General features: G+C 54.5%; 3 protein-coding genes across 3 annotated transcripts; 2 read left to right on the top strand and 1 right to left on the bottom strand.

Annotated features, from left to right (window-relative positions):
• Positions 1–1096: 1096 nt before the first annotated feature.
• Positions 1097–2958, top strand: J7T55_010900 (uncharacterized protein; the record flags this gene model as incomplete). Its single annotated transcript, XM_053135461.1, has 3 exons — positions 1097–2303; positions 2416–2591; positions 2707–2958. The coding sequence occupies 3 exons, from the start codon at positions 1097–1099 to the stop codon at positions 2956–2958; spliced, it is 1635 nt and encodes a 544-aa protein (XP_052986858.1).
• Positions 2959–3639: 681 nt separating this feature from the next.
• J7T55_010899 (cop9 signalosome complex subunit 4) lies at positions 3640–4803 on the top strand (the record flags this gene model as incomplete). The annotated part of the gene is made up of 1 exon (XM_053135460.1): positions 3640–4803. The coding sequence occupies one exon, from the start codon at positions 3640–3642 to the stop codon at positions 4801–4803; it is 1164 nt and encodes a 387-aa protein (XP_052986857.1).
• A 598-nt stretch (positions 4804–5401) lies between these two features.
• On the bottom strand, positions 5402–11869 carry J7T55_010898 (uncharacterized protein; the record flags this gene model as incomplete). Its single annotated transcript, XM_053135459.1, has 12 exons — positions 5402–5708; positions 5788–6483; positions 6531–6663; positions 6933–7787; positions 7887–8932; positions 8991–9582; positions 9682–9920; positions 10038–10239; positions 10308–11150; positions 11274–11362; positions 11466–11528; positions 11700–11869. The coding sequence occupies 12 exons, from the start codon at positions 11867–11869 to the stop codon at positions 5402–5404; spliced, it is 5235 nt and encodes a 1744-aa protein (XP_052986856.1).
• Positions 11870–12068: the final 199 nt, after the last annotated feature.

The following is a 12068-nucleotide window of genomic DNA, read 5'->3' as shown; positions in this document are numbered from 1 at the left end:
TTCCGACTGCATGTCAGCATGACAGCAGCGCCCGTTACCACGCTCTCAGCCTCTCAGAAGGCGCCAAGATCTATGGACTGGGAGTTAGATAAAGACATGGAAAACCGGAACCCCGGCATATGAATGCTAAAATCAGGAGGCGGGAGGAGAAATTTGAGGCGTTTCACGTATTCCTCCAAGAAAAAGAATCAATACTCGCTCGAAGTATAAAGACAAGGCATTGAGAGGTAAAGTCCATTGCTATCAAATATAACCACGAAGTTCCACGTTGTCAACATATTACGTGCGATTGCTAGTTGTGATAATATGTAGGGGTGAAGCATGGCGATCATCAACGATGCGGAAGGGGAAGATACATACCTTAAGATGGTGACTCCGCATACGAGACTAGACACGACACTGAAGCCTGTTGATGGTGTCCCTTGGGCTGTATTTGGTTTTCCTGGGCATGCTCCGTCCTGCGGTTTTCGGCCGGACTAGGGTGGAGTTATCGATGACATTTGTCCAATCGATGTGGTGGTGTGCTCAATGGTGAAGTGGACTTGCGCATTTCGCAAACGACGACAGTGGCATTGTAGTGAAATGTCCATGCTCGTGGCGGGTTGCAGTTGCATCCGCACGAGTGGGGTTGTTGTCATCGCCGCCGAGCCGCTGCGACCTCATGCGCCTTGATAGGGGAAGCGACTCGGCACGGCACAGCAATGCATAGAACAGCACATGCCAGCCTATCCCCGCCCGTTTATTTCACACGATGATACCATGTGCCGACCTGGCTTATGTGAGATCTGACGAGACTAGACGTTTAGATGCGTGAACGGGCCGGGACGGACCAGTTAACTGACGATCTTTGAGATGTGAATAAGCCCAAGATATTTGGGACCAGGTCCTTTATATTGAATGACATCGTGAGGTGGCGCAAAGGAGTTGGGAAAGCGGGGTGACATCACAGCATAAGAGACTTGTGATATCAGGTGTCCTGGATAGTCGAAGAATACCCAACCCCGACCGAATTCTCATCGTAGTTTTGCTTCTTTGCCGAAGCACCAGGTTTCTTGTCTTTGCCGAACCAATATCTTCTCAACTCAATATCGCCATCATGACACTGACGTCGCGCCTTCACATTCCGTGGCATAACACCAACTTCTCTGCGCCCTCCGCCACACCCATACTTCCTGTGTCCTTGGGTGGGCCCATTACTACCCTGACCACCACACTCATCCTCATCTTACTCGCTGCCATTGTATCAGCAAGCTCCAAACCCCCAAGGGCGAATGGGAAGCCTATTCCGCTCCTCAACCCCAAGCGCTGGTACGAGCTGACCACAGCCCGCGCCCGCCGCGAGTATGACGCAGACAGCTGGAACATGACGCTGCAGGGGATGGAAAAGTACCACGGCGAGCCCTTCCGGCTGCTCACGGGGGAGCTTGACGGCTCCGAGGCCGTCCTCCTGCCGCCGCGGTACGCGGAGGAGCTCAAGAACGACGAACGCTTGAGCTTCACGTCGCTCAAGAAGAGGGGCCTCCATGGCGAGCTGCCCGGCTTTGAGACCATCGGTACGCTGGACCAGCGTAACCGGATAATTCAGATGGTGGCACAGCAGGACCTCACCCGCGCGCTGCCGCGGCTGACTACCGCGCTGTCGGCCGAGTGCGCAGCGGCGCTGAAAGACGCGGTCGGCGAAGGGAAGGACTGGCACGACGTCGTGGTCAGGAGCGGTATAAGCCTACCACTAGTCGCACGCCTCAGCACTCTGGCCTTCATGGGGCCCGAGGCATGCTACGACCAGGAGTGGATCGATATCTCGATTTCTTTTACCGTAAACATTATGTTGGCGACGATAGCGCTCCAAGCCTACCCGCGCTGGCTGCGGCCCATGGCGAACTACCTCGTACCAGAGTGCCGGCTCTTGCGGGCCCAAGAGCGCCGGGCGCGAGACATTATCGACGAGAAGCTAGCGGCGCGCCGGAGGTTCAGAGAGGAGGAGGCACGCCAGGGCCGCGGCAGTGAGGTCCGGCCCAGCGACGCGCTGGACTGGTTCCAGAGCCAGCACCAGAGGCTCGGTGGCGAGTACAACCCGGCACTCACGCAACTGATGCTTTCATTCGCGGCCATCCATACCACAGCTGACCTGCTGACGCAGGTGATGCTGGATCTCGCGGTGCACCAAAATTTGATTGAGCCGCTGAGAAGGGAGATCGTGGAAGCGCTGGACGGGGGGCCGATTGACAAAACGGCGACCCAAAAGATGACGCTGCTGGATAGCGTGATGAAGGAAACCCAGAGGATGAAGCCCATGCAGATCGGTGAGTTGCTTGCTTCGTGACCCCTGATCCCTTAAGACGTCAAGCGAGGCCCTCCCAGGCGATCGGAGGAAGAAGACACATGGGCAAAAGGCTGACTTTGAGTATCTTGTAGCATTCATGGAGCGGGAAGTCCTCCAGGATGTCACGCTCTCGAATAATGTCGAGCTGAAACGCGGGACAGCAACCATGATCATGCCAAGGTTGAGAGATCCCACGCTGTATGAAAATCCAGATGAGTATGATGGGTACCGCTTCGCCCGACTGAGGCAGCAAGCTGGTAAAGAGAAGGTAGGTGAACCGTCCCATTTAAACATGACGATGATTTGAAAAGCGTCTTTTCCATCCTCTCTGGCGCTACTTAATCCTTGAAAAGACCAAGGCACTAACCAGGCAAATCCTTCAGGCCGGTCAGCTCGTGACAGTCACACCCGACTTCATTGCCTTTGGGTTTGGTACGCACGCCTGCCCGGGACGTTTCTTCGCTGCGCACGAGGCCAAGTTGATGATGTGCCATCTGTTGCTCAAGTACGACTGGAAGGTGGCCGAAGGGGCTGAGCAGCCGAAGTGGCGAGCGCGCGGGAACGGGCTCGAGTGTGATGGACTGGCTAAGATTGCCATCCGCAGACGGGACGCTGGAGAGGAGGTGCCACTGTGAGAGGTCGGACTAATCGAGATGGATCGTGTTCCACTCAAATCTCCTGTTGAGGCCTGGTCTCTGGATCTGGCCGGTCTTGAAGATGACAGGCTGAAGATTGTCGTCTCAGGGCCATTCAGTACACAACTCCGACCTGAGCATTATGTATTTCAGCTCCACTACCCCTGTAGGCCAGACTTCGTGTTGATGAGTGAAAACGAAGAAGATTTCATTTGAGTTCGGGCTTTTATTTCTGCTCAGTAGCTTGGAGGGAGGACGTGAGGGACATCTTGTGATGACAGGAAGTAGAGCGCCTAGTCCCTATATCTCACCGGTACCTCGGTACTTTCTTGTCTTATCTTATCTTATCGTAGCTCCATCTGCCTTATCCACACACCACAGCTAATCCCACATCTGCACCGCTGACACATTGAAGTCCAACACACGACTTACTTCTTTGTCTGTTTCACTTTTGGGACTGTCAAAGCCTGAAGCTGTCTTCTAGGTTCCTTTCCAGAAGGACGTGGGGAGAGCATTGTTCTGCTTGCTCATTTAAAGTCAGTCGTTTGTGGCGCCCGGCTCCAGCTGCAGGCGTCACCGATTGACCCTCGCTCGCCTCCGCCTCCACCTCCACCTTCACCTCATACAAACGTTGCCCACCACACAAGCAACACCGCACACATTACAACACACCACGCCACGATGGCCTCCCAGCAGATCCCCGAGGAGGCTGTGGCCATCCAGAATGCCCTCTCCCAGGCACAGTCGGCATCTGACTTTAACCAGACCGCCGACCAGATCTTCGCCTCGTCGCTAGGCATCGTGCACACGCGCACCCTGCTCACCTCGCTCATCACCACCCTCCGCCAGCGTGCCAACCACGACCTGTGGATCGCTGTCGGCACCCACCTACTCGAAACCCTGAACGCCTCGCCGACGTCCTCTTCCTCCTTCATCGAGCAGACTGCCACCCTGCGCGACCTGATCGCTGAGGCGCACGAGGCCCAGGAGGACTTCCGCGATGCCGCCGTGGTGCTGGCTGAGATCCCGCTTGAGACGTCGCAGCGCCGCGTCAGCGATGAGGACAAGGCCCGCGTGTGGATACGCATCGTGCGCAATTACCTCGAGGTCGACGACCCCACCGCCGCCGAGGCATACCTCAACAAGCTCAAGAACGTCATCTTCGCCATCGCCGACCCGGCCCTGCAGCTGCATTTTAAGCTCAGCCAGGCCCGCATCAACGACGCCAAGCGCCAGTTCCTCGCCGCCAGCCAGGCCTACCACGACATCTCCTTCAGCAGCGCCATCGCCGACGAGGAGCGCCTGCACACCCTCGCCATGGCCATCAAGTGCGCCATCTTAGCCCCCGCCGGGCCCCAGCGATCACGCGCACTCGGCCGGCTGTACAAGGACGAGCGGGCCCCATCGCTGGACGAGTTCGCCATCCTCGAGAAAATGTTCCTGGACCGCCTGGTCGCCCCCGCCGAGGTCGACGCCTTCGCCAAGGGCTTGCAGCCACACCAGCTGGCCACCACCGCCGATGGCAGCACCGTGCTGGCCCGCGCCATGGTCGAGCACAACCTGCTGGCTGCATCGCGTTTGTACGTCAACATCGACCTCGACGCCCTCGGCGTGCTGCTGGGACTCGATGGTGAGCGGGCCGAGGACACAACTGCCCGCATGATCGAGCAGGGCCGCCTGGACGGCCACATCGACCAGATCGACCGCTGCGTCTGGTTTGACGGCGCACGCTCCATTGCACAATGGGATAACCACGTACTCGGTGTCGCCGAGGAGGTCGAGAGCGTGGTCGGCCACATGCAGAAAGAGATCCCCGACTTCGTGTCCCGGAACCTGGTGGTGTAGCTTGCTGCTAATGGGTCTGGTTCTCGGGCACATGTACGTAAGGAGTCGGATAAGAAACTGTTTGAAACCTTAACTGGGTTTCTCGAGGGCTGGGGCTCGGAGGTGAGTTCCCGATTGATGACGATGCGTGTCAAGGGAAAGGAGAGCAGTCCGGAAAAGAGCAATCTAGAGAAGAACGGCCCAGCGAAGAGTGGCCCGATAAAGTGCAGTCAGGGGAAAATCAAGTCGGAGAACAGCATTCCGAGGAAGAGGAGAAGGGAGGAATAGGCTATATTCAGGAAGGCATGCCACTAGAGACCTGTGCACACATCTGCAACCAGCAAGCTGGAAGTCGTGAGCTCCAAGGAGCGCGGCCGGATCCTGGGAGGCGGCTAGGAGCTGCAAAGACATCAGGATTCATGAAGACATGACATCGGAATAAATTAGACTATTCCAATAATATCCACGACTACATCAAGCGTACAGACAGGGGTACGCTTGCATAACCTTCTACCCAACGCCGTGCTGTGCCAAACCAGGTGTTTCCTTCCCAACTATCCCATCCATTCGCTGTTCAAATCATTAAAATCTAACAAAAGCAGCAACGGCAAGACCGCTCTCATTCCAGATCCTTCCTTCTGACAACATAATACCCATGCTCCAGCCTGTGTTCGTCGCCGTCTTCCTCCTCAAATACCTTGTCGTCGTCCTTGAATATCCTTTTCCGCCTCGAGCCGCCCCCATTGGCCTGCTGCGGCTGCAGCCGCCCAGGGGGCATGATGATCTCGACGAGGCGCGCGGCGATCTTCTCGCCCATCAGGTCGTAGCCCGCGGGCGTCAGGTGGATGTGGTCATCCCAGTAGGTCTTGCGCTCCTCGGGAGCGAGGGACCAGAAGGGGATCGCGGTGTTGAGATCGAACGTGAAGCTATTCGCGCCAAGGTCAGCCGGTCAGTCACCAAGGACAGACGAACGGGTGTCGTCGAGTTTGTATACGAATCACTTACAAATTCTCCTGCCGATGCCCTAGTATCAGCGTATTCAGCTCGTCCCGCCTCGCCTTGACCCTTTCTCCGATCGACCCCCTCACGCCCGCCTCGGGCACCGTGCAGGCCAGCACCCTGCCCCCCTTGCTCAGCGCGACGTCCCAGACGTCCCGCAGCGCCTTGTAGATGTCCTCGGCGGTGAACTGGAACGCGAGGTCGTTGGTGCCCCCCAGGATGACGGTCCAGTCGTAGGGGGTCCCGCCGCCCTTGGTCAGGAACTTGGGCTCGATGCGCCGCAGGTAGCGCGACCCGGCCGTGCACACCACGTCGCCGGGCAGGCCGTCCGTGTGCGCGTCGATGTTGAGGGAGGGGAAGGAAGTCGACAGGACATCGGTCAGGCGCTCTGAGTAGGGGTGCGTTATGCTGCCCATCTGCGAGTAGCCTGAGGTCAGGGAGTCGCCGAAGCAGAGGATGCGGAGGGAGCGTCTTGGTTTTTTGGGTGGGGGGCGGGAGGAGGGTGATGTGGTGTCGCTTTTTTGGTTGTGCTTTGAGTCTGGAGAGAGGGGTGGGCTGGAAATGCCCGGGGTGTTCGAGGAGGACGTGGGCGTCGTTGTCGCCATGTTGGCGGGTCGGTTGCGATCGCGGTCGCCGTTGCGCCTCGGCAGTAAGCGGCGTGCGACGCGGGCTATGGGGTTGAGCAACTTCAGGTTGGGCAAACTTTGAAACAAGGCCTGTTGTATGCTGGATTCCGAGTAAAGTGCGACCAGAGACACGATGCGGTGCGATGCGACGGAGCAGAACGTGGGCGAGTGATGAAGGCGTCACGGGGCCAGGCAGCGAGCAGTGTGATGGATACGGTCATGGAGACGGAGACGGTGACGGATCGGCGGGATGACGCTGCGTTAGGTCGCGGGGCCCGTGGGTGGGGCCGATAAGGAGATTGATAACGAGCTCAAGGCTTGGCACGAGCGCTTGGGGAACGGTACTTGGGTACATCGGATACTTGGGCACTACAAATCTCACTCCTCCATCCAACTCGGGCACAGCACGAAGGAGTATAATGACACGAACACGCGATCCATCTACCGACGTCAAACCTCCGCAAATTCAGTACGGTACTGGCCCAGTATTGATAAATATCGGACTCTTGCAGATGAGATAAATACCTTCCAAGTCAATATCGTCCTGCGCATTGAAACTCTCCATCTTGCGCATGACCAGGCGTCCGTCGCGAAATTTCTCTCCTTGCGCTGGAGCACCTGTGACTTCAGCCTCGTAGGCCACCCAGCCACCAAAGTCTCGCTCCTCGTCCACATAGAAACCAACAGGCGGACACGGGTACGGCATAGTATGGCCGGCATCTACACCGCAGTGGTCTCTGTGCGGGACCTCTACCGACGGCATCAGCTGTACCCTGTTGCCGTATCCGCCGTAGCTACCCAAGAGGACTATGCCGCGCGTGTCGGCCCCGGAACTGTTGTCAATCTCGGATGAGGGCGGTGGTAGGTAATGGACTTGGCGGCCCGTTGCTGAAAGCGGCAGCATGACCGGCAGCCGGGGTGCACATGCCACAGGATCGGCGAGTCCATCTGTTGAGCGTCTCGATCGAAATAGGGGGACGCGGATCACGTTGAGGCGGTGGCCGCTGAGGCTGAGATATACTTGCTTCGGTGCCCAGTTGAAGGTGATAGGGAGGTTGTCGAGCGACAGTGCAGCGTATCTTCCAAGCCCTACGATGGCCTTGTGGATCAGGCGCGGAGGGCTGCGCGTTGTTTTGGAGCTGGACAGCCGGTGCGTAGTGATGAAGGCTGTGAGAACTAGCTCCTGACTGCGGAGCTCCGGATCGGTAGCCCATACGGTGGCTGACTGACCAGGCTTGCTCGCGAGGCTGTTGCTGCCAGTGTTCTGGCCGTGACGATCTGACCTGTGTTGATCCTTCTCGACGATACGCGCCTCGATGCTGGCGATGTGTAGGTATCTCCCACATGTCGAAAAATGACTCTGCATTGTAATATGTCGACCTGCAAATGGGGTTAGTGGATATCCTGCAACAAGGTGACTACTCAAACATCCCACAAGGCTGACAGAATATGCAATAGAAAACAACCAAAATCACTGACTGTCCTGTGTGCTGGGCACTGCTCCCCGGATAAAGTAGGTGTTGGCCATGTAGTCGGCGAAGAGAACATCACCGCCTCCAAGGGGCCAAGCTACGAGTGGCTTAGAAGGATGGATAGCTGGTGGTGAACTGTAGAGCATGACGGGCAAGTCCTGCTGGAAGTGAAACAGTCGAACTGGGTGACCTGAACGTGTGTCGTATACACTGATAGAGACATTGATCATATCTGTGCGTTCCGACAGACGTGATATGGGTCCTGCGCGTGTCCGCATTGGCAGGCCTTCCTCAGCAAATGCAAGGTTGCTGTCAACGTTTTCGCTCGTCATCGTCCTCTTGCGTCGCTGACGAGTCGCTTTGGGGTTGATCTTTGGATAACCATCTTCATCACAGCTACTGCCACTGTCATCAGAGCCATTTGAATCCTCATCTGCAGTATCAGAGGACGCGTCACCGCCACTCGAAGTGGATTCATCGTCACTCCATGAAGACTCGTCCTCTGAACTGTCCTCAGCCGAATCGAAGTCCGTGGATCCTTCGCTGCATGTCTCTTCTGCCGAATTAATATGTTCATCCTCAGACGATGAGGAGTCAGAATTCGAGCTGCTACCGTCTGCAATACTGTCGACTGCTTTCATTGAGTTACCCGTGTGCATTGGGCAGGGCTTATGACGATGAGCCTTGGACTTATACTTGCTCCTCTTTGCTGATACAAAGATGCTGTCTCTTGTTCGAAAGTCAACGCTAATATCTTCTAGATCGTGGTGGCGTTGGCCCTCGTATAGGAGCACAGGACTTGTCTTCTCTTGGGTTGGAGTTCGCGGATCGTCAAGCCAGAAGTATCCCTGTTTAGGGGTGACGGTAAATTTATCTGCTCGACCAGACGCCCCAATCAAATCTGCGGCACCGGCACCAGTCGTGGACAAAAGCCTTGGTAGAGCTGTGTCTCTGAGATGCCATGTCTCGATGTGGATGCGTAAGGGGAATGAGTCGAAGTCAGGCGCGCGAGGTACTGGACGGCCTCTCAATTGTCTGTCGAAAAACGTGATGCTGTTTTTGTAAGCAAAGAAAGCCAGATAAATGCTAAGATCATTTTGAGCCAACGTACCGTGGGACTGCAGAGACTACCGTAAATCGGTCGCCTGTAGCAGAGAGCCTCTCTTCCAGAACACGAGACTTTGGCTGTAAGCAGTCAAATGGTTCCTGGCTCAGCATAAAACTCGGGTACTTTTCCTTCATTTGGGCTAGGAAAGTCGACGGTCCTATCATGCCAGAAAGACATCGTTCGACTTCTCCTGGAAAGCAGTCCGGGTCAGAAGGTGACGTTGCCCGCTCAAGCAAGTAACCCCATTCATTGACAAAGTGACGGTACTGTGCGCGATAAGGAGCGTAGTGCTCGATTTCTACCTGGTTGTCTTGAAAAAGCCACGAGGGAAAGGACTGCCGCTGAAAGTGGTGATAGCCTTCGCGCTTCATAATCTGAACATCGTCCTCGGATTCAACTCCGAAAGGTATTTGTTCAAATTGGCCCGTAATGCTGAGGCTCTGAACCTGTATGACTGTCTGGAAATTGCTCGAGTTCACGAATGAGGCCACAGTCTCCCTTTGGTCGGTCGTGGCTTTTACACCCTCCAGGTGCTTCGTCCAAAACTTGGCACAGTACAACAACAGAGGATCTATTTTAGACAGCAGTCCTTCCTCTAACGGCAGCAACGTGCTGAATTTCGGTTGAGCCAAATACCGTAGACACAAGAGCCCTAAGACTTTTGGAGATATAAGGTGTTCGCAAGTTTCCATACCAGCACACGCGTCTTGTTTTACGCAGAGGATATGAGGATTCGAGTGGAGAAAGCTGTGGACTGTTGAGTGGCGAAGCCTGCAGAGAGGATTGTCCGGCTGATTAGGATCGTCTTGTGTCTCAATAAGAGGTGGACACAGCAGTTGAAGACGACTAGGCCGGCGCGAGGGGTCAGGCTCCTTTGAGGGGTCCGAAAGCGCCAATGTCATGGCGTCCTGTAGCTCTGAGAGATGAAGTGGACTGCGTGCAAATGCCACTAAAGAAAACAACAGACTGCGTTTAAGTTTATAGTCAGCTGATGATGGAGCCTTGAGTGTAAGACCAAACGCTCACCAAGCAACAGAAAAGAAAACTTACCTGACGTATTTAAGCTGGGGTCTCTGATATCGAGAGAAGATGCGTTGGTACATATCTGACAAGGCGATGGGAATCTCGGAGGTCAGAAAAGATATCATGTCTTCGGGGCTAATAGTACCACTGATTTGATCTATAGCCAATTTTGCATAGAGAAAGTTGCCTTTAGCCCTCGTTTGAAGTGTAGTCAGGACCCATGGGACCACTTTTTTGAGTGTTCGTTAGTAGCCTGCCTCGCCTGAAGTAAAGAAGTTTGTGAATTTGGCCACTCACAAGGCTTTCCACAAACTTCGAGAGCCGCGAAATCAGAACCGAGATCCATGATTTTAGGGACCTCTCGAGCAAGATGGTCGCGGACGTCGGATTCCGCTTGGTCGTCGAGGTTGATCACTGCGCACTCTCGAAGGCGTCTGGAGAGATCTATGTTGTCTTGCGAACTGACCCACAATCTCACGCTTACCTGTGCTTCAAGACCTTCAAACAAACTTAATGCCACACTCAAAACATCCTGTCCGGTGAAGGGACCCTGGGTCTCGTCTAGACCGTCCAACAGCAAGTATATCTTGCGGCGTGGGGGTGTGGAGTTCATGTTTTGTGTATTTGCTGCACCTTCTCCTGGTGGTGACTTATCTAATAGCATTTGGACGACTCGAGCGAGCGTCTTAGTGTTCTTTTCCTCAACTTCGACGAACTTCCAGATACGATTAGCAATGGACGGATCATCTCGCAAGAGCTGACGCAACAGCTGGTCGATCAGAAGTGATGACATCCGCAGCCTGCTCTCGTCAGCCATTTTCCCATGCTTGTCGAGTGTCGAGAGTTGATAATCGAAGCGGTAAAAGTAGTAGAGGCACAAATCCTGGGACTTCGCCACACGGTCAATTGCCTTGGAGCAAACATATGACTTTCCAGCTCCTGGAGAGCCTTTCAGCCAGATACCAGCCATTTTGTCTGAAGATGGAGCATCTTCTACCCAAGCGACAAATTCTGTATTTGATAAAAGCCATTCGCAGCTTCCAGGGTATCGTGAGTGACCATGGTCCTGGTGGCGCTGGCTGTTCATGTCGTTATCAACCTGCGCACCGAGCCATGCCTTGATCAGGGCATAAGAACTGTCTGGAAGTGCCAATTTATAGTCAGTTCCATATTGCTATTGATACTTGGAAGCCCAGTCAAATCGGTTCTCTGGATGTTCCTTCATCTGTCACTGATGTCGTGGATATTGAATTCAGCGCTCACCGTTCCGTGTCTCCTGCTGGACGATTTTGATCGCTTCAACATCCTGTCCCACTGCTTGGAGGTATTTCGACACCCCAAGAATAAGTGATCTGTGGGTAATTTAGAGGTTAATAAAGCACTCTATTGGTACTAACGTGTGTCAAATAACGACACGTGACTGGGAGACACATAAATCAACTGCTTCTAACTCACTGTTGATCCGCCATGACCGCCAGTTTGAAGAGCTTACTGCTTTCATCCACAGCAGCGAGAGAACTTTTAAATGTTTTGTCAAACCTCACGCCTTTTAACATCTTGTCGAATGTGCTTGTTCCCTGCATGAAACTTTTGATAGATTGTAAAGCATCTCGACAGCGTTCCATGACTGGTTGGATATGTATAAGTGTCTGTAAATGGCCTTCGTCGTCGTCGTGAAGTTCTACGTACGTCTTGAAACTGGTTAAAATTCCAAGAGCTTCGTAAAGAGTGCTGGTCGTGGCAGCGAGTTCGGCAGATCCAAACTTAGAGGGCCCAACGAATTTCGCCGCCAGTTTCAGACATGATTTGACGGCGCCGATGAGGCCCAAGGTGCCAACTGTGAGACTGAAGGGATCCATTTCTCTGCTTGACTGTGAATGCCGGCTTTTTTTTTTCATACAGAAGACGCGTCGAAGCAGAGGTTTGGTACTATAGATTGCTAAGTTGAGAGACCGACGTTCTGGACTTCCGAGCTTGTAGATACATACCGTCATCTGTCCTCCCGTGACGTAGCCTGCACCTGTCAGCGAAAACATCTCACCTCATTACACTGTCTGT

The sequence above is a fragment of the Diaporthe amygdali genome, assembly GCF_026229845.1.
Source record: "Diaporthe amygdali strain CAA958 chromosome Unknown NODE_55_length_279518_cov_64_759621, whole genome shotgun sequence".
Classification (NCBI taxonomy): Eukaryota; Fungi; Ascomycota; class Sordariomycetes; order Diaporthales; family Diaporthaceae; genus Diaporthe; species Diaporthe amygdali.
Note: the sequence above shows the minus strand (reverse complement) of the source record. Positions and strands in the feature narration are given on the sequence as shown.